This window comes from Penicillium pulvis (genome assembly GCF_028828015.1).
Source record: "Penicillium pulvis strain IBT 33274 chromosome Unknown scaffold_8_segment0_segment0, whole genome shotgun sequence".
Lineage (NCBI taxonomy): Eukaryota > Fungi > Ascomycota > Eurotiomycetes > Eurotiales > Aspergillaceae > Penicillium > Penicillium pulvis.
Window position 1 is genome coordinate 4,166,419 of NW_026643080.1, and position 20,290 is coordinate 4,186,708.

Sequence of the window (20,290 nt, forward strand, 5' to 3'; positions counted from 1 at the left end):
AGTAACCGAGCTTTGCAGGGTCTGAGACAATTCAAAACAGTGGCGTTTGGTGCCAGTTGTCTAATTTGTAATCGAAAAGGCTCTCAATTGGGCTCAAGTGTTGTTGAACATTGCGGGCCCCGGGGGGTCTGAGGTCACATACATGGAGTTCTGAGGGGAGTAGCTGCTGCATAACTATGGGCCCTTTGGATCATATCGAATACGTAATCGTCTCGTACTCTTTGATGAATCGATGGTTTGTTTGGTCCTTTCAATTTTGGCACTCATGGTGAATAATCCAGGTTGCATCAAGAAAGTAGCTTATGTGAGGTGGTTGCTCACTTGAGTTTTGAGACCGTCGATATATATTGAATACACTTACGAAGGTCACGCCCACGCCGACCAAATGCAAAATCTGATCGGGTCAGCTACCTTGAGAACCTTTTTATACCAAAGAGAAAGCACCGCCTGAAACACCTCCAGGGCTGTATCCAGAAGCACCGGCTCTTGGTCCCAATGCTAAGCTCATTCAAAATAGCAACGATCTATTCGTCCTTTGCACAATGCAGCCTTAAGATACAGAACCAGTCACGTGATCATACGGCCTCAGGCACGAGAACCCGGGGTCTGGACTGCCAAGACGGAACTGCCACCGCCTTCCTGAGGAAAAAAAAAAAATCTTGATAACATCGCCGAAAAAACGGATCGGTTGGAGCTGAGTCTGTAACCTGCCAAGATGCCATCCTCTACTGCCCTTACAACGAAGGTGACTTCGGGATCACCGTATCAGCTGGATAAGCCCCAGGTTCGTGCAATTTATGATATTTAAACCGCATGCATGCTAACTCTACCCAGGTCGCCAAAGCTTCCTCTGCACTGCTGCGCCATATCAAGTCAAACCAGGAAGAGAAGGAGAAGTCCGCAACCAAGAAGACTCTGATTGGCGATAATGATTCCGATGATGAGGAGACTCCCCTCAACAACGAAGCCGTTTGGCTCATCCTCACCACTAAGAAGCACGTGGTAGACAAGAACCGCCTGAAGCCTGGAAAGATTAGCCTCCCGCACTCCCTTAACTCGTCGCCTTCGCTCAGCGTCTGCCTCATCACTGCCGACCCGCAGCGTGGTGTGAAGGACATCGTTGCTGATCCCTCCTTCCCCAAAGAACTCTCTTCACGCATCGAGAAGGTCATCGGCTTCAGCAAGTTGAAGGCTCGCTACCAGAGTTTCGAGAGCCGGCGCCAACTGCTTTCTGAGCACGATGTTTTCCTTGCCGATGATCGTATCATCACCCGCCTCGTTAACACCCTCGGCAAGATTTTCTACAAGTCGAGCAAGCGACCAATTCCCATCCGCATTGCAGAGATTGAGAAGGTTGATGGAAAGCGGGTTAAGAAAGACCCTAAGAACAAGCCCGCCAAGGAGGACAAGAGCGCCGCATTCGCCGCTCCTCTGATCGTCGCAAAGGAGATCGAGCGCACCTTGAGCTGCGCCTCCGTGCAGCTTGCGCCTTCTACTACTGCCGCCATCCGCGTTGGTTCATCGAAGTTCACCGCCGACCAGTTGTCCGAAAACATCGCTGCTGTTGTCAAGGGTATGACCGAGAAGTTTGTCGCAAAGGGCTGGAAGAACATGAAGGCTATCCACGTCAAGGGCGCCAACACCATGGCGATGCCTATCTGGCTGGCCAGTGAGCTGTGGGTGGAGGATGCTGACGTGGTGGAAGAGGTCCCTGAAATTGAGGGTGCCAAGAACAGCAAAAAACGCAAGTCCCTTGGCGAGGAAAAGACCAGTGAGGCCAAGAAGACTAAGAAATCCAAGTCTGCGGAAGACGAGGAGGAGGCTTCTTCGGGAGCGGCGCGGAAAGAGAAGCTCCAGCAGCTCAAGGCCAAGGCTCTTGAGGATGGAGAGCCCGCTGCCGCACCTAAGGCGGACAAGAAGAAGAAGAGAAAGTCAACTTCATGATTGGGAGTTTTTTTTTGTTCTACCTAGATAATGTTCTGCATGTAAAAGGTATTCTCGGCGTACAAAATATCACGTGTTTCATTTCTTTCACGAAAAGGCTCTATAAATCGACATAAAAAGGCATGTACCTAGGTAGTCGGTATGTATATAAGGTAGGTGCCCATCCCAAATTATATCACTAGATGTCCGGAGTATATTTCTGCGGGAGAGTTTCTTGTCACGTCATTGCCTCGTGCTTCGATCAGGCTGTATGAAGCCTGCATTAGCCGAGTCCGACCTCGGGAGGGCAGGTCTTGGCACTCCGGCGATAGCCACACTCCTCACATCGCCGCAGATCGCCGAGACCTCAAACTCGACCTTCCTGAGAGCAACGACCACTTTTCCACTAAACCGCCATCATGCTACCAATTGCCAGACACTCTGTATTGCGGGCTGCCCGTTCGCAGATTTATCCCACTCGTGCGCTGAATCAGTCAGCGTTGGCTCGTCTCCTCTCGACCCTCGCAGTCCTCGAGCAGCGTGATGGCAAGCTGCAGAGCTCTTCCCTTTCTGCAATTGCTGCAGCACAGAAGCTGGGTGGGCCAGTGACGGCCTTCTTGGCTGGCACTGGCATTAAAGGTACCTCCGCCACCGAGGCTGCTAAGATCAAGGGTCTTGACAAGATTGTTGCGGTGGAGAATGACGCCTATGAGAAGGTGAATTTGTTCTTTCTTGTATAAAGCCTCTGGAATTTTACTCTAAACGGTTTTTTTTTCTTTCTTTGCAGGGCCTCCCGGAGAACTTTGCCCCTCTTCTCGTCGAAAACATCAAGAAGGGTGAATACACTCACATTGTTGCTGGACACTCGGCCTTTGGCAAGAACGTGCTGCCCCGCGTGGCTGCTCTTTTGGATGTCCAGCAGGTCTCAGATATCACCGGAATCGAGAGTGAAGATAGTGCGTCAAATTACAAGAACGTGGATTGACATGTGATCATGCAGAGTGCTAACCGCAAATGTAGCCTTCGTCCGTCCCATCTATGCCGGAAACGCTATCCTGACCGTGCAGTCGAGCGATAATATCAAGGTGATTACCGTGCGAGGTACCGCTTTCCAGGGCGTCGAGACTGAAGGCGGTTCCGCTGAGATTGTGGATGGAGTTGACTCGAACGCCCCCGGGCTGACTGAGTGGGTGTCTGAGGAGCTGGCCAAGTCTGAGCGCCCCGATCTCTCCACCGCAACCCGCGTTGTGTCTGGTGGCCGTGGTCTCAAGTCTAAGGAGGAGTTTGATCGCATCATGCTTCCGTTGGCTGACTCGCTGGGCGCTGCTATCGGTGCTTCCCGTGCTGCCGTGGACAGCGGATTCGCTGACAACAGCCTGCAAGTTGGTCAGACCGGCAAGAATGTTGCTCCTCAGCTTTACCTCTGCGCTGGTATTTCCGGTGCCATCCAACACTTGGCTGGTATGAAGGACAGCAAGGTCATTGCCGCCATCAACAAGGATCCCGAGGCCCCCATCTTCCAGGTTGCTGATGTTGGTTTGGTGGGTGACCTTTTCGATAAGGTGCCCGAATTGACTGAGAAGTTGAAGAGCGCCTAGAGTGAAAATATGGGGAGCTTGTTTTTTTTTGATTTATTTTATGCCATAACCATTGAGCAGGTTGCGAGCTTTTTGTTTTGTTCTATGAACCGTACAGTATACCACTGATTGAAGGACTTGAGTCGCACTTCGACCTAGTCACTTTGCAATATCACATCTATGACTTCGAGATTACTAGAGGGAGAATGAATATGAATTTCCAAATGTGTTGATCTAAGAATTGCAATTCTCATTTAGCGGTATTCAGACCGCCTAAAGGGGTTTAGCGTGGACCCAGCGCGCGTCGGCGCGTCTCGCTATCAGAGGGGAATCGCCAATTAATCCCAGTCTCGATCCCACGAAAGTCCGAGACGCTTGTATGCTTCCCCCTTCGCCTTTTCTTTCATCATTTGATCCCGCTCTTCAACTCCACTCTGAAGATCCTATCGCAATCAATCCACCCTCCGAGTCGTTCTCCGACGACATCGAGGCAATCCACCAACACCGTGTGGAACAGACCCGCAATAAAGTTGTGATTCAACACCGTTCTTGGAACTTGTCAGATGTATTTCGCAGTGACGACGATATAAGACCAGGTTTGAACTTCTAGACCTGCTAGATTCGAGCGGTAGTCCTAATATACCCGAATCTAGATACTCCGACCAAAGCCTCTGTCGCAACTCCCCGAGCAAATAATTATACGCCGAGTGGTAGCCTACTGTTACCATTTCTTCCGTCCTCTCCTCCAGCCACGAAAATGCCATTCATATCATCGCCCGCTGCCGCAGCTGCCGAAGAGGCACAAAAAAGAAAGGCCGTAGAGGTTGAAAGTCCACAGGGTGGGGAGCCTAAGCGGCAAAGAATCCTAGGAGGATTCGTCGATGATGATGAGGAGGAGGATGATGATCTTGCCGCTTTTAGAGATGAGCAATTAAAGAGCCAGTTTGAGTTGCAAGAGCACGCCGACACAGAGCCGTACTCGATCCCTACGCTTCCTGAGCAATCGCAGACTTTCGTTGGTGTACCACAACCGACAGACTTCGCTCCTACAACTTTGAGTCCCCAATTGGAAATGACATCTCGACCTGCACCAAAGAAATTCCAGATCAAAACATGCAATGGAAAAACACATAGTATTCCGCTGAAGAAGGCCCGGGCATCTGTTTCATATGAGCAAATGATCGCTAGCCGGTCTGCAACAGAGCCCGGAAAAGCAAAGAAGAGCTACTATGGAATTGATATCCATAAATTGATGGATGACGCAGCGAAAGATACAAAGACATCAAAGCCCGCCCCGCCACCTCCAGTCAAGGCTTCCATTGAAAAGAACGAGGGAGATGCGAAACAAAAGAAGCTCGACTCCATGATGTGGACCGAGAAATATCGCGCTCGCAAATTCACAGATCTGATTGGAGACGAACGTACTCACCGCCAGGTACTTCGTTGGCTGAAAGCTTGGGAACCAATTGTGTTCCCTGGTTTAGCCCGGTCTCGCACGAAGAAAGCGGACCAAGAGGACGACGAAGAACGCGCGCACCGGAAAGTACTCCTACTTAGTGGACCTCCCGGACTAGGAAAGACCACCCTAGCACATGTGTGTGCCAAACAGGCTGGCTACGAAGTACTTGAGATCAACGCAAGTGATGAACGTAGTAGGGATGTGGTCAAGGGACGAATTCGAGACGCACTGGCAACGGAGAATGTCAAGGGCTCAAATGTTGAGATTGGCGAGAACAAGGTCCGCCGAGCTGCTAAACCTGTCTGTGTCGTGGTGGACGAGGTCGACGGTGTTGTTGGCGGAGCTGGCAGTGGCGGCGAGGGTGGATTCATGAAAGCTCTGATCGACCTGGTTATACTTGACCAGCGCAACTCGAAACGAGCTACCGAAAATGGTGGACAGCATGGCAAGAAAAGAAAGGGTGATAATTTTCGTTTTCTTCGACCATTGATTCTAGTTTGCAACGATCTCTACCACCCCAGTCTTCGGCCATTAAGGGCCTCGTCCATCGCGGAGATGATTCATGTTCGCCAAGCACCACTTGAGAATGTCGTCCAGCGAATCAAGAGTATCTTCATTCGAGAAGGGATCCCCTGTGACGGTGATGCAGCCCGGAGGCTCTGCGAGGCTGCCTGGGGATTATCAGCCAGACGACAGCGCAACTCTAAGAATTCAGGGTCTTCCGAGGGTGACATTCGTAGTGTTCTTGTTGCTGCTGAGGGGGTGGCGCACAAGCTCCGAAACGAACGCCTGGATTCTTTGAGATTGACTCGAACCTGGCTGGAGCAGCGGGTCCTGAGCGCGTCAACAGAAGGCGGTTCGTTTACCAAAGAAATGAGCCGCGGAGGTGTTCGTGAAATCGTGAACCGTGTCTTCACTGAGGCTGCAGGGTTCACAGATGCTCCTGTTGGTAGAGACTCTTTCCAAGATCGATTCAATGGCCCTGATAGTCGGGTCCCAGTCGGTGTGGCTGACTTGCGAAAACGACATGGCATAAACCGCCTGCGGGAGATGATTGATTCTAGCGGTGAGCATGACCGATGTGTCAACGACTGCTTTGCCTCGTATCCCATTCAACAATACCAAGACGATACCTATCTCTCCAAGCCGAATTCTGCCTACGACTGGCTCCACTTTCATGATTCGATCTCTGCGAAGGTACATTCCTCTCAAGAGTGGGAGCTACACCCATATTTGAGCCAGTCGGTACTTGCATTTCACCACCTTTTTGCAACTGCCGGTGGCAAGACTGAAGCTACTGAGCCTGATGAGGGCGATGATGACGCGGAAGACGAGCATCCCTTTTCCGGTCCTAAGGCGGATTTTGCTGCTTTTGAGGCGCAAAAGCAGAACCGGGCTATCCTGACTGGATTTCACTCTTCATTCTCAGCGCCACTTGTCCGCTTGTTTCGGTCCCCTGATAATGTGATAATTGAACTGGTCCCATACTTGGTCCGTATGCTGTCCCCGGACATCAAGCCAGTCATTATCCGAGGTGCTGGTGAGTCAAGGAGCACGGCTAGTGTTCGCAAAGAATCAGAACGTGTCCTTGTCCAGTCTGCCGTGCGAGTTATGGGTGGTATGGGTGTGACATTCGAGCAGGTCCGAGTGGAGAACGAAGGCGGGAATCATGGTGGGTGGGCTTACCGAATGGAACCGTAAGTGAAGATCTTGGCCATGTACTCATGAGACAAATAAAACTAACCGTTCCATGACAGACCCGTTGACTCGCTCATAACATTCTCAAAAACCCAAGGTACATCCATGGCAACCTCCAGCGGGAATGCACCGGTCCGCTATGCGGTGCGTCAAGCCTTGGACCAGGAATATCGGAAAGAGACTATGCGAAAGCAATCCGACGTCCTGACCGCATCTGCGAAGGGTTTAAAGGCAGCACTTGGTAAATCTGCTACTGAACAACAACACGACGCGGCCCAGAGGATCAGAGAAGGACTCATCAAGCGCGACTTTTTCGGGCGGGTGATCGAGGAAATTCCGAAGTCTATGGATTTGGGGGATCAAAGCCACAAAGATGAAAGCTCGAAAGCTGGCAGAAAAGTCTGGGTCACCTACCATGAGGGATTTTCAAATGCAGTGAGGAAGCCAATATCAATGGGGGAGTTATTGACAGGGCTATGATATGATTCACGTATGTGCAGTGTCTCGTGGGATGCGGTTCAGCGGCTCTTATACTGGCCCCGGGGGTATTAAGCTTCATTCAAGAGGCTTATTTCAAATTTTGTACATATGTGAATATTCCATCCAAATATATCTTACGATAAGACAGATCTTCAAATGTTCCATGACTCAAATAAGATTCCAAAAAAAAATTCTAATCCAAATAAAATAGTATGGAAACATGAAAGAACCAGCAAGCTACAGTATTGAATTCCAACGCCAGGTATTTTTTGGAAACATGAAAGCATCTTGATCCCATTACTTCCACCAACAATAAACAGAAAAGCAGTAATCGACAGTCGTAGATAATTATAAGGAATATTCAAGTCGTGTCGTCGTCAAAGCGGCAAGGCTCGCACAATAGAAGCAGAAGAAAAGGAAAGAGAGCGTCGATATGAATCGAAATCGAAAGGTATATGATAGCCATGCAGTGGCCAAGGTCGTATAGAGAAGCTTAGCGCATGCTGAAGTAGCTGGCAACGGCTTCATTGTGCACGGCCTTGCGGGCAGCCTCTCGATCAGAATCTTTGATGCACTTGGGTTCCGAGACCAAGGCCTTGGATTTGGAGCTCAGAGAGTACCACTTTTTCTTGTTGCCGTCCGCAGTTCCCTTGAGAGTCGTTGCGGTGGACACGACAGAATGTATGGAGGCATTGTCGGTCATTGTCTTGGTAGAACTCTTGATTGAGGAAGCACTGGACCGGTTGTTGAGCTTTTCTTTGATAAGATCCTTGAGTGCGGTGGTCCAAAGTTCAGGTTCTTCGGGGTGAACTAGGTCCTTGCCGGAGGGGGTGTGGGCAACCTGAGGGAATAGAAGGTTCATGATGGTGGTGGTTTTTGTGTTTGAGTTGAATGGATGGACTTGTCCTGAATTAAGATTATTCAAATAAGTCAAGATAAGTGAAGCTTGATGGTTATGATGTACTGAAAATGATGTTGTCTACAGGGAGGATAAATGGCCTTATATAGATGTGTAGTCACATACATTGTCTGTGGTCAACTCCGAAGTAAAAAAAAAAATGAAATAAAAAATAAAAATCGAAAAATCGAATATAGAAAAAAAGCCTCAAAGCCAAAGACCCACAATCAAAGCCCATCATGAGTCGAAGCTCGAATAACCTCCTTGAAGCGTGGGAAAGACGTCAGAGTAAGCAAAATGTGGAGCCCTCTGGCTTCGGACTTGTCGGAGTAGAGCTCGGAGCTCAAGAATTAATTGTCCCGTCCGCTTCAGCCAAATTGAACTAGACACGCAGTTGCATTGAATTTGACTGATACTGTGAATTCGACTTTCAGTTCTGTTTCTCAAACCATGACATGTGAGAGGTGTGTCCCACAGTTAGGCGCATGGATGACCAATGCCCCCGAATGAAATCGAAAGGGCGTCCAGTAAGCATTACTTCAGACCACAGTGAGCGTCGACTTAGCCTAATTAGTGAGCCCGATGGCGCGGGCTCCTGTTTTGGAAAGCAAGGTCGGGCGCTAGTCTTGTCGTCGTCTCTTCTTACCGGTTCTAGATCTCTATTCAGTGAACAATACGAAAGGGCGTGCAGATGATCACGGCTTGCGTGGCACTGTTGACTCACGCCTCAGGCTGTTAAACTTAAAGTCCAAAAATGAAGCCCTACGAAAGCACTGCCTAATCCTTTCGATGCCGACACTTCTTTCTGCCTGGGCTCTTGTCGTCATCATTCGAAGCCTAGATGTGCACGTGCGCGTGTAGTTTGATGCCTAGGGCTAGAGGATAAACCCACGCATTGAGCCTTCGTATTCATTATGGACAAATGAACTAGCCCCGTGATTCGTAAATCTCTAATTTGTTTGTTCGAAACCCTGAACATGAAGATCCAATCGACTCCACTTCCCGCAGCTATGATAAAATGCGCTAAAGAATTTTTCACCAGAGCCTCCACATTGACTAGGTAACGGAGAAATATGGATCTCTGCTGAGGCGAGACCTGGTCGCGGCTACTAGCGGCCATAAACATTACGACAGGTGTATGTCAAAGTGCTGTCATAACTTCGATTCACGGAGACTACAAAAGAAGGGAATCTTACCGAGCTCTGAGTCAACAGGACGACTCATCGCAGGGGCATACCGAGTAGGAACCAAATTGTGGACTGCATAGATACATGTAGGGGAAAGTATAGATCTGCGGAATCTAGAATCTCACAAGTGGCGTGACGGAAAACGTGGTGTTGTTAGTCCGAGCCTTAGTCCGAGCCTTAGTCCGAGCCTTAGTCCGATGCTTGATTCGTTACTCCGATGCTAAGCTCTTGCAACTTACGGCGTAGAAATCCGATGCGACCTGATTCAAGCAAATTTGACATGTTTCCATTTGAGCTTGAGAAATGTCTCTGCATGTAGCTAATAGCCAATTCAAAAGGCAAGCGCTCGTAGTGATATACATGGGTGTTTTCTATCTATTCGGGCATATTTTGATTGGTCAGTTCAATGTGAGTCAATATGCACCACCCGAAGTTCAGCACTCAGTACTAATTGTGCCAAGATCTAGCGCTCTCTAGCACCTCAATCCCACGCCCTGTGAGCCTTGGAATATACTTGAATCTGTCTACTTAACCGGAGTCCCACTTTACCACGAACATGACTATTTCAAAGGGCGTACCCAAGATGCAAGACAACATTGATCTCTCCTAAAGATGAAAAACTCAAATTCCCAGTACTTGAATCCTCCCTATATATTTCCGATTTCCAACCTTGTACTGTTTTAGCTCATCCTTTCGCTATTCCAGCTTCGGTTTACCCGGACAAGGTGGAGCTCTTCAAATAGGACGTTGAAACTGACTGCCATGCCAGCGCTATTTTTCTCCTTTTCTTTTCTTTTCTTTTTCTTTTTCTTTTTCGCTTGGTTATATTTCAGTGATCTCGCCGCATCCTAGAGGATCGGCATCTTGTATAGATCTGTTCAAGCCTGATAACGCCTGGAGCCCCATTATACTTGTGGACCCCACTCCCCAGTTTAGAGCCCAATATATATATAATTGCAGAGAAACATGAACCTGAGCCCAAGCTCAGCTCACCATAGGATCCGACGCTTTATGAATCCTCCAAATTCACTAGCAATTGGAGCTGCCAAGACAGGGTTGGGAAAAGCTCACCAATCAGACATTTGTCAGCAGTCCCGAATGCCGAGTACCATGATGTAATCATGGCATGGACTACGGGGTAGCGATGTCTGTAGAATCCAGTAGATGAAATCTTCAGGATGTCAGATTCGAGATTTAAAAACAGTCCTTCAGGGCTACTGCTGCTCTTCTCGAAGATCAAAACATTCTCTCACCACTTGCCTTTCAGCTTGCAACGTCAATACCATCCACTACAATGTCTCTCAAGCCGATCACTTTGTATGGCCATGGACCCGGTCCCAATCCTTGGAAGGTCATCATGGTTCTCAAAGAACTTGGAATCCCTTACGTCAGTAAAACCGTCGAATTCTCTGAGATCAAGAAGGAGCCGTATGTGTCGATCAACCCCAACGGCCGTATCCCAGCGATTGAAGATCCCAACACCGGTATTACTCTGTGGGAGTCCGGCGCTATTCTGGAGTACTTGGTGGAGACATACGACAAAGACCACAAGATCAGCTTCGCTGCTGGCTCCCAGGACTATTTCCTCGCCAAACAATGGCTACACTTCCAGATGTCTGGGCAGGGTCCCTACTTCGGACAGGCCGTCTGGTTCACCCGCTACCACCCGGAGAAGGTCCAGAGCGCCCAGGATCGCTATGTGAATGAGATTCGTCGCGTCACCGGTGTCCTCGATCATGAATTAGCCGATAAGGAATACTTAGTGGGCGGGAAATTCAGCTATGTTGACCTCGCTTTTATTCCATGGTACCGGGTTGCTGGCATGTTTGAGATCGACCTGGAGAAGGACTTTCCCAACGTGGATGCCTGGCTGAAGCGCCAAAAGACTCGGTCAGCTATTGCACAGGCTATGAAGGAATGCGACGAGATCTTTGCAGCTGCTCAAGGGTCCAAGTGATTAGACATTTTAAGTTTGGAAGCGGAATATTCCCAATTATAGAACAATGCAAACCGGAACCAGAATATCCATAATACTCAAAATAGAGCTTGCTAGGATTCAAGTAGTAGATGGTAGAAAAAAGACAGCGGAATCAACCTCTAGAGGAAGTTGATGTGTGAGAACGCTAGTCTTGAAACGGACTAGGCGGTCAAAGCCGGTCTTGGCGAAACCGCGAGTTTTCCGTGTCGCGACATCCACCTCTCTTCCCCAGTGATCCAGCACTCGGTCCAATCATCCCTTTTCGCCTGACCTCACATCGGATCGGGCCATTTGCTACCTCCTTCCATCTTTTTGGCCCGTAAATTGTCGTTACATCGCGTCGCTTGCTGCATTGTCCACCTAACTGCGCTTGACAAGGAGTCGATCTTCTGTCGCCCGCGACAGCTGCTTTCTTTGCTTAATCCATCATGGATGATATTTCACTCAACCCTGCCGCGTCGGAGAATGTCCAGTCTATGACTGGATCAGAGGCTGCTGCAGACGCATCCCATGCCGCCAGTGGCTCCGGTAATTCGCCCCTCCCCAGCCCTCCCTAAAATGATCTTGGTGGCTCACTAGATAACAGAGGCGCAATCGCGCCAAGAGTCGCCTGTGAAGAAGGCTGAGAACCTCGCCGGATCTGATAACCCTCTCGATGCTCCGGCCTCCCCCAAACCCCAGAATGGTGATGCCGAGCCTGAAGATGAGGAGATGGGTGGCACCGAGACGGATGCCAAGCGCGATACTGAGGGCTTGGAGGATGCTGCAGGAGAGTCGCAGCCCCCCGCCGATGCCACCGAGGGTCTTGAAGATGCCGTGGGTGAAGACCAGCCCGTGGCGACCAAGTCATCCTTAGAAGCCTCGGCTCGTGACCACCTTGCCGTACAAACCCACGCTATTATTCTTCCCAGCTATGCTAGCTGGTTTGACATGAACACCATCAACAACATCGAGAAGAAGGCCCTTGCAGAGTTCTTCAATGGCCGGAACCGCAGCAAGACCCCGGCTACATACAAGGACTACCGTGATTTCATGATCAACACTTACCGATTGAACCCCATCGAATACTTGACTGTTACTGCTTGCCGTCGCAACCTTGCTGGTGATGTCTGTGCGATTATGCGTATTCACTCATTCCTGGAGCAGTGGGGTTTGATCAATTACCAGGTAAGGAATTCCAACTCGCGATCTCCCTCATTTGGGCCCACTAACAGCCCCTTCCAAGGTTGACCCTCAAACTCGACCATCCAACATTGGCCCACCATTCACCGGCCACTTCCGTGTTATTGCAGACACCCCTCGTGGCTTGCAGCCCTTCCAGCCCGGCCCGCAACCCGTCGTCTCCTCTGGCAAACCTCTTGCGGCAACTGAGCGCGCTGTATCTGCTACTCCCGCGATTAAGGCTGATCTGAGTCTCGACCTGCGCCGTAATGTTTACGATAGTAAGGGCAAGGACGCCACCCCCTTCTCTGACAAGGAGAAGCAAACAAACGGCGAAACGAACGGAACCGAGACACAAGAGCCCCGGAAGAAGTCACACTGCTTTTCCTGCGGTATTGACTGCACACGGCTTCGGTTCCATTATGCCAAGGCAGCCCCGACCTCGGCCAATGCCAGCACCCCGAACGCAAAATATGATATGTGCCCGAACTGCTTCCTTGAAGGCCGCATGCCTTCCAGCCATAACGCCTCGGACTTTGTCAAGCTAGAGGATAAAGCACACTCCCACGTGCCTGACAAGGATGCACCCTGGACGGACTCTGAGCTACTCTTACTTCTAGAGGGCCTGGAAAGCTTTGATGATAACTGGGAGCAGATCGCCAACCACGTGGGTACTCGGACCTCAGAGGAGTGTGTGATGAAATTCTTGCAATTGGATATCGAGGATAAGTACCTTGAAGAACTGCCTGAGCTTCGTTCCGGTCCTGGTCGGGAGCCAATTAGCGCCACAGAGAACCCTGTGCTTTCCGTGGTCGCATTCCTGGCCCAGATGGCGGAGCCCACAGTGGCTGCTGCCGCCGCCGGTCGCACCATCGAGGAGATCCGCAAGGAGCTGCGCAGCCAGCTTGAGAAGGGAGATGCTAAGGGTAAGGAGTCAGTAAAGGCCGAGGACTCGATGGATGTAGATCCCGTTCGCCAAGTCGAGCAGGCTGACAAGCCCAAGGAGTCGCTTGCCACCGTTGCTTTGGCTGCCTCTGCTGCTCGCGCTAGCGCCCTTGCTTCACATGAAGAGCGTGAAATGACTCGGTTGGTTGGGGCCGCTGTCAACGTGACTTTGCAAAAGTTCGAGATCAAGTTGCAACAGTTCAACGAGATGGAGGAGATCATCGAAGTCGAGCGTCGGGAGCTGGAGCAGGCGCGTCAACAACTTTTCCTGGATCGCATGGCTTTTAAGAAGCGCGTCAAGGAGGCCCAAGATGCTTTGCAGGCTGTCAGTCTGCAGGGTCCCAACGAACATACTAACACTATGCTCGCAAGTGCTGCCACTGCTGGTATTGGCAACCACTACAGCTTCCAGCCTATTGGTGGAGATGCTCGGGCTGGAGCTCAGCCCTTGAGCGCTGAGACTGGTGCCGATTTCAAAACCCTCGACCTGTAACTTCCTCAATGCATGTACAATATCCCGTGTGCGGAGAAGAGAGACAGAGAGGGCACTTTGGTGTTTATGAATATTTGAGTTTTTGGCTAGGAAAAGGCGCAGTTTCTATTATCTGCTGGAGTTTGAGTTGATTTGCCCTGCAAGACCTGATTGATGAGTTTAGGTTTTTATTATGTTTTCAAGGAGATTGATCCAATGGGGCTAAGGGTCTTTTTTACCTATTTTCTTGAATGTTTATTTTTTCACTCTAATCATATGTGATGGAAATGCCTGATGTGCTCTTTACGTATAATTTGGTTGTAAGAGGTTCTTGTTCAACTGGGGTATATACATTAAGTCTATTTCTTTGAGGTCTTTCACTACTAGAGTATCATGATGGTTATTCTGCACTTCCATAGCGCGGCACCACAACACTTGGAGGACGACTGGATCCATCGACATCCATGCGGTCACTCATTTCGGTCAGAGCTTCATCGTCTGCTGCGCCGACTCCAGAATCCTCCGCGGCTGAATCGTCAATGGTGATGACATCGGGGGCTTGCTTTTTTCTTGGACTTTCAATTTCCTCTGATATGTCTTCCTCAAGCATAGCCCAGCGTCTTTTTCGTCGGTTCTCATTCAAGTCGTCTTCAAGATCCTGAGTACCATCTCCGTACGCTTCCCAATCACTGCAAAAGATAGTTCGATCGCGCCAGTCGCGGTCGCGCAGGTTGTAGTTTTCTGTTGACGTCCAATCTCTGAGAGATCTGTGGACCAGTATGTCCTTTTCATTTTGGGTTTCCGAAATGAGAGGAACTTTAAAACGAGATGGTACGGGCTCTTCTAATAAACGCCATAGGTTGATTTCTTCGCGGCGACTCATCTCTAGATCGAGGAGATTTGCATCATCTTCTTCGGGGTCCAGAGGTATGTTGTTCCTTTCAATGGGGGGCAATGAAGACGGGCCTGAAGCTGGTTCCGACAACACGGAATCTGATTCAGACTGAGCGTCGTCTTCTTCCAATCCACTTGGGATGTCATCTTGATCAGGTTCAGAGTCGGAGTCTTCATCTTTCTGGAGAATCTCATGGGCCTCGTCATAGCTCATAATCCGAGGCTCCTCGCCAGCCACATTGTCTGTAATCACTAGACGGTTTCGACGCGCAACATCGACAAAGAAACCAGCTCGGTCGTGTTTCATGTTCAACACGTCAATGGCAGCCCGCACATCTCTCGTTCGAACGAACTTTGCGCGCTCTCTACCCATTGCGCGCAGACCATGTAGCCGTGACATAGCAAAGAAGATAGCGGACTGAACCAAGCGACGCGTGATGCTCATTGTCAAAGCATAGAAGTCCATGAGAGCTTCACCATGTAGAGCGGGAGACTCATTTCTTGATTGAACGATGTTACTCCAACAATCCTCCGATCTTGACCCGCCGAAGTTCATGAAGAGCATTGTAGAGAGATTTATCCAGCCTGGAACGTGCAGCACATTTGCGGCGAGATCGATTCTGCCTCGCAATGGAGGGTTGACCTTTTCTGCAACAAGTTTCCAGGCCTGCTCGTGGGCAATAAGGGCATTCGCATCATAAGTTGATCGATGCGCCCGCTCCAGATCAAGATCCTCTCTCATTACCAGTGCCCGCGCATATTTCTCAAGCTCAGCGCAGCATTCCTTGCTCACTTCCAGGGCAGCGGGAACTTCACCCATAACTATTGTTTCGGGAGCTTCCTTCCATTTATGGTCTTCCAAGCCACTATGGATTAGTTTGAGGTAATCGATTACTTCCAATTCTGACTTGCTCCCGAGCATAGCGGCGATCTGTTGGATCCCATTCTTGCCGTTCCTATCGAGGAGTTTGAAGAGTAGTGCCTTTTCTCCCGAGGTCCAGATCACCGAACCATTCTGGGTTATCGGATATTTGTCGTCGTCCTCGATCGATTTGGTGACTGGTATATCGTGCTCGGTTTGCTCTAACAGTGTGACATATTGGTCTAAGGAATTTCCCTTTAAATCCGCGAGAAGTGCATCGTGTTGCTCCCATCGATTTTGTGAGGACTTCGGTTCATCTTCGCTTCCCTCCTGCTCCGTACCATAGCCTGCATGATTTTGTGAAAGATCGCGCTCTTCTGAAAGTGGAAACTTGACGTCAAAGGATTCAAATCGGGAAGTAGAGCGGCGTTGCTGCCGCCCGCGATTGGACTCGACGGAGAAATCAGAGTCGTCGGAATTGTCGGGTTCGAAGGAAGAGACGCTGCTCATCGTGGGAGACGCGCAAGCTCGCAGCGCAGAGAAAACTGGAGACAGAACATCACAGCCACGTCTGCGAGATCCTAAGCCGTCCTGTGTTGAACGAAGAGAGAGAAAATAGAAGCATAAAAAGTTGTAAGTTGAAGCTCCACACGTTATCGATAAGAATGTTTGCACTGTTTGAGACCGACACAAGCTTCATTGAACTTCACCACTTCTTGCCTCCTGTATGGAGTTCATTCGCAAATTTGGGTTTGGGTTACTTTCGATTTCGAGGTGGAAAAGACCGCCAAGAAGACACGCAGTGCTGTGTGGCTGGCGCAATCTGCGATTTAACGCGACTCTTCCTCAGCTGTCCGGCTCAAGGATCGTACTCCGTGACTACCAGGAGGAAAGCATCCAGTCAGTGCTAAAGTACCTAGGCGATGGCCACCGACGTCTTGGGATTTCGCTAGCTACTGGTGCAGGGAAAACGGTTAGTTATGATGTTGTCCCCTGTCTTTACCTGGAAAGAATCCTACTGATCATAGCTCGATAGGTCATATTCACACAACTCATCGACCGAGTTCCGCCACGCGATGCAAGGGCAACGAAGACTCTGATCATTGTCCACCGACGCGAATTGGTTGAACAAGCGGCGAAGCATTGTCGACTTGCCTATCCGGACAAAATCGTGGAGATTGAGATGGCGCAAAATGTAGCCACTGGACATGGCGACATTATTATCGCGTCTGTACAAACTCTCTCCCGAGGACGTATCAACAAATTCGATCCTAGCGATTTTAAACTCATTCTTGTGGATGAAGCACATCACATTGTGGCGCGATCATATCGCGAAGTTTTAGGTTATTTTGGACTGAATGAACCTAACTCTGATGCGCCGGTGCTTGTCGGAGTCTCTGCAACCTTTTCACGATTTGACGGGCTCAAACTGGGCGCTGCCATTGACCACATTGTCTATCATAAAGACTATGTTGACATGATCGGTGACAATTGGCTGGCAAATGCGGTCTTCACCACAGTCAAGTCGCAAGCGAATCTTTCAAATGTCAAAAAAGACAAGTTTGGCGACTTTGCTCTCGCCTCGCTTTCACAAGCCGTCAATACTGTCAATACCAATAATATCACGGTCCGGGCATGGATGGCCAATTCTCAGGACCGAAAGTCTACTCTGGTCTTCTGTGTGGATGTCGAACATGCCCGACAGCTTACTGCGACGTTCCGTGAGCACGGCGTTGATGCTCGCTACATTACAGCCACGACTCACAAAAACGTCCGATCAGAGCAACTCGAAGCCTTTAGGAAACAAGAATATCCGGTTCTGTTGAATTGTGGTTTATTTACAGAGGGCACTGATATTCCAAACATCGATTGTGTGCTTCTGGCGCGACCGACTAGATCACGAAACCTGCTCATCCAAATGATTGGGCGTGGGTTGCGTCTGTTTCCTGAGAAGAAGGATTGCCACATCATTGACATGGTTGCGTCTTTGGAAACTGGGGTCCTCTCAACCCCAACCCTCTTTGGTCTCCATCCCGATGAGGTCCTGGAAAAGTCCAGTGTGAAAGATATCCAAAAAGGCAACCAAGAGGAAAATAATACAGAGCCACCTATTGCTCCCTCAGGTGACCCAGATGGAAACACCAACCTTAAATTCACCAGATACGATAGTGTCTACGACCTATTGGAAGACACGCAGTCCGAACGACATATCCGTTCTCTGAGCCAAAATTCTTGGGTCCGGGTGGATGATACGAAATATTTACTATCAGAATCGTCGGGGTGGCTAACGATCGAGCATGAGAAAGAAATGTTTGTGGTACGCCACGTCATGAAATTCAACGACCCAACGACCGAGGTTCTCCAATTTACCCGTCCGCGGCTGATTGCATCTGGACCGGATTTGGAAACCGCTGTCCGCGCAGCAGACACATACGCTGGTGCCAAATTTGAAAAGCGATACATCTCATCCCGGCAACCCTGGCGACAGAGTCCAGCCACCTCGGCTCAGATCGCAATGCTGAACAAAGCCCGTATCCGAGACGGTAGCTTGAAGATTGGAGATTTGACACGGGGTCAAGCCACTGATATTATCACTAAGCTGAAATTTGGGGGTAAGAAACGGTTCAAGCAAGCTGAGGTCAAGCAACGGAAGCTGCAACGGAAGGAAAATGAGCTGAACGAGTTGCGACGGAGAACCAATGTCAAGGTTGGGCCGTTAGAAGGCTGATTATGCCATCTAAAGCATGAAAAGCGGACCTTCCAGCTCTCTATCCCCCTTCCACACGTTTTGTATGATATTAAGGATGCACTATGGAGGCAAACCCCACCACAACCTGGACTGTAAGTAGAGACTCTTACGTCATATATTCAAGTCAAATAGATACATACAGGATCATGCACATGTGATTGATAGCAAAATGTTCGAATGTGCCAAGACTGTTTCTAGTACACAGGCATCTTGAAAGCAGGAAAGTCGTATGTCCAAGTCTCGATCGACTTCTCATCATAGACGCAATCGAAGGTAGTGTTACTACGCCACAGCATACGGTAAGGCCACTGACATAGCATCTGGGTCTCACCCTCGTAGTCGCCCGAAGAGACAGTGGCATTAAGACGCGTGGGTGTAACACCATTCTCAACCCAGTCAATCATGATTTCCATGTTGTCTTCAGGGTACGGACCGGGCTGCAGGGTGTTGGTTCCGCAATGCGCGGCACCAGGGATTAGATAAAACTGGTACCAGTCTCGGAGCGCCTTCAAACTCTCCCCACTAGATGTGTTAGGGTACATGATTGAGCGGACTGATTGCCAGTAGTGTACCGAAGAAGCGGAGGGAACGCTAGGATCAGATTCGCCATGGAAGTGCAGCAATTTCCCGCCAGAGGATTGGAATGTGGCCAAGTCAGGGACGGTGGTTTGTAAACTGTCTAGAAAGCGAACGAAACCAGTCTCCATCCAGCTCACTAAAGTATCGTAGGTAACTCCATCAAGGGTTGATAGGTTATCCAGGTCCAGGAGCTCGACAAACTTGGTGACCCATTCACCACCGGTAGATGTAATTGAGAGTTCCCAAGCATCAGTGCTGTTATCCCATTCTGTGCTAGCATCGCCGAGTTCAGAGCCGATCTGCCATGAGAGGTAGGCACGCTGACCCTCGCTATTATGAAGACCACCATAGATAGCCTTCGCAACAGCAACGCCTTCCTTCGAGACCTTACCGCTTTGGACGGGCTCGTAGCTACTAGAAGAAGAACCACCAGGGCCTCCGGAAGAGGTACTTGAGGCAGCACAGTAGTACTCCTCACCAATTATAGAAGATAGATCAAAGTCCAACATGCATAAATCGGTACGGGAGATCACACCATCGGTACGACCATCGAGAGGGTCGCAGGCTTCGATAGTGGCGTTCACGATCTTGGCCAGCTCACACGGAGGAGGAAAGTAATTCAAGACCTTTTCAACCTCGGCAGAGAACACATGGTTAACCTGCTGCTGGGCCATCCGAAAAGCAGGAGCACCTGTGATTGCACCGTCGTACTCATCACCATATCTCTGAACCTGGCTCATACCCTCACGCCCACCATCAGAACAGCCTTCGTAGTATGTATACAGCTTGGAGCTGGTTGAAAGACCATAGAGGCCCTTAGTGACATACTTTCCAATTTGAGTCATTTCGCCGAGGGCCTGATAAGCGAACATATAGGTCGCATCCCAATTAATAGAGCCGTTGCCAAGGAGCACAACTTCGTCGTAGCTAATACCATCAAGCGCGTCGTAGCCCGCGGACGTGGCCCCAGCAGCGGCACCATAAGGAAGACCACCGGTCGAGTCAGTGTTCAGCGAATATCCTCCACCTCCAGCAACATAGAAGCGGTTTTTGAAGTCTGCAGGCTCAGGAAAGGCGTATTTGACAATGATCTGAGTGTCGGTTTTGCCGGGATGAATATATGTGAGCGTGACATTGCAGTAGTCGTAGGTTTCGCTGGAGCTACTGCTGCTCATTCCACCACCAACGGTAGCATTATAGATCACGGCAGCAGTAGAAGCAGATGGAATCAGATTGATACCAAGGAGAGTACCGTTGGAGGGCAGGACAGATTTGAGATTGGACAACGTGCAGATATCAGCCAGAGATGTAGCATTCGCAGCTACAGCGAAAGCCACGACGAAAGCCCCGACTGACGCGCTGGACTGAGAACGCATGGCGTGTGAACTGAAATGGGAAAGAGTGTAGCAACAATTTGAATAGCACTAA

General features: G+C 49.8%; 9 protein-coding genes across 9 annotated transcripts; 6 read left to right on the forward strand and 3 right to left on the reverse strand.

The window, feature by feature from the left end:
* The first annotated feature begins 676 nt into the window (after positions 1-676).
* Positions 677-2,040, forward strand: N7503_010981 (uncharacterized protein). Its single transcript, XM_057070527.1, has 2 exons — positions 677-784; positions 835-2,040. The coding sequence occupies exons 1-2, from the start codon at positions 716-718 to the stop codon at positions 1,942-1,944; spliced, it is 1,179 nt and encodes a 392-aa protein (XP_056917138.1). The 5' UTR covers positions 677-715; the 3' UTR covers positions 1,945-2,040.
* Positions 2,041-2,342: 302 nt separating this feature from the next.
* On the forward strand, positions 2,343-3,521 carry N7503_010982 (electron transfer flavoprotein subunit alpha/FixB family protein; the record flags this gene model as incomplete). The annotated part of the gene is made up of 3 exons (XM_057070528.1): positions 2,343-2,639; positions 2,711-2,879; positions 2,944-3,521. 3 exons carry the CDS (start codon positions 2,343-2,345, stop codon positions 3,519-3,521), a joined length of 1,044 nt encoding a protein of 347 aa, XP_056917139.1.
* A 358-nt stretch (positions 3,522-3,879) lies between these two features.
* On the forward strand, positions 3,880-7,137 carry N7503_010983 (putative sister chromatid cohesion factor (Chl12); the record flags this gene model as incomplete). Its single annotated transcript, XM_057070529.1, has 3 exons — positions 3,880-4,096; positions 4,154-6,656; positions 6,717-7,137. 3 exons carry the CDS (start codon positions 3,880-3,882, stop codon positions 7,135-7,137), a joined length of 3,141 nt encoding a protein of 1,046 aa, XP_056917140.1.
* Positions 7,138-7,630: 493 nt separating this feature from the next.
* On the reverse strand, positions 7,631-7,999 carry N7503_010984 (uncharacterized protein; the record flags this gene model as incomplete). The annotated part of the gene is made up of 1 exon (XM_057070530.1): positions 7,631-7,999. The coding sequence occupies one exon, from the start codon at positions 7,997-7,999 to the stop codon at positions 7,631-7,633; it is 369 nt and encodes a 122-aa protein (XP_056917141.1).
* A 2,517-nt stretch (positions 8,000-10,516) lies between these two features.
* On the forward strand, positions 10,517-11,179 carry N7503_010985 (glutathione S-transferase family protein; the record flags this gene model as incomplete). Its single annotated transcript, XM_057070531.1, has 1 exon — positions 10,517-11,179. The coding sequence occupies one exon, from the start codon at positions 10,517-10,519 to the stop codon at positions 11,177-11,179; it is 663 nt and encodes a 220-aa protein (XP_056917142.1).
* Positions 11,180-11,628: 449 nt separating this feature from the next.
* Positions 11,629-13,799, forward strand: rscE (uncharacterized protein; the record flags this gene model as incomplete). The annotated part of the gene is made up of 3 exons (XM_057070532.1): positions 11,629-11,728; positions 11,787-12,367; positions 12,426-13,799. 3 exons carry the CDS (start codon positions 11,629-11,631, stop codon positions 13,797-13,799), a joined length of 2,055 nt encoding a protein of 684 aa, XP_056917143.1.
* Positions 13,800-14,178: 379 nt separating this feature from the next.
* On the reverse strand, positions 14,179-16,044 carry N7503_010987 (uncharacterized protein; the record flags this gene model as incomplete). The annotated part of the gene is made up of 1 exon (XM_057070533.1): positions 14,179-16,044. The coding sequence occupies one exon, from the start codon at positions 16,042-16,044 to the stop codon at positions 14,179-14,181; it is 1,866 nt and encodes a 621-aa protein (XP_056917144.1).
* A 217-nt stretch (positions 16,045-16,261) lies between these two features.
* Positions 16,262-18,262, forward strand: N7503_010988 (DEAD/DEAH box helicase; the record flags this gene model as incomplete). The annotated part of the gene is made up of 2 exons (XM_057070534.1): positions 16,262-16,507; positions 16,571-18,262. 2 exons carry the CDS (start codon positions 16,262-16,264, stop codon positions 18,260-18,262), a joined length of 1,938 nt encoding a protein of 645 aa, XP_056917145.1.
* A 215-nt stretch (positions 18,263-18,477) lies between these two features.
* Positions 18,478-20,238, reverse strand: N7503_010989 (tannase and feruloyl esterase family protein; the record flags this gene model as incomplete). Its single annotated transcript, XM_057070535.1, has 1 exon — positions 18,478-20,238. One exon carries the CDS (start codon positions 20,236-20,238, stop codon positions 18,478-18,480), a length of 1,761 nt encoding a protein of 586 aa, XP_056917146.1.
* Between the last annotated feature and the right edge of the window lie 52 nt (positions 20,239-20,290).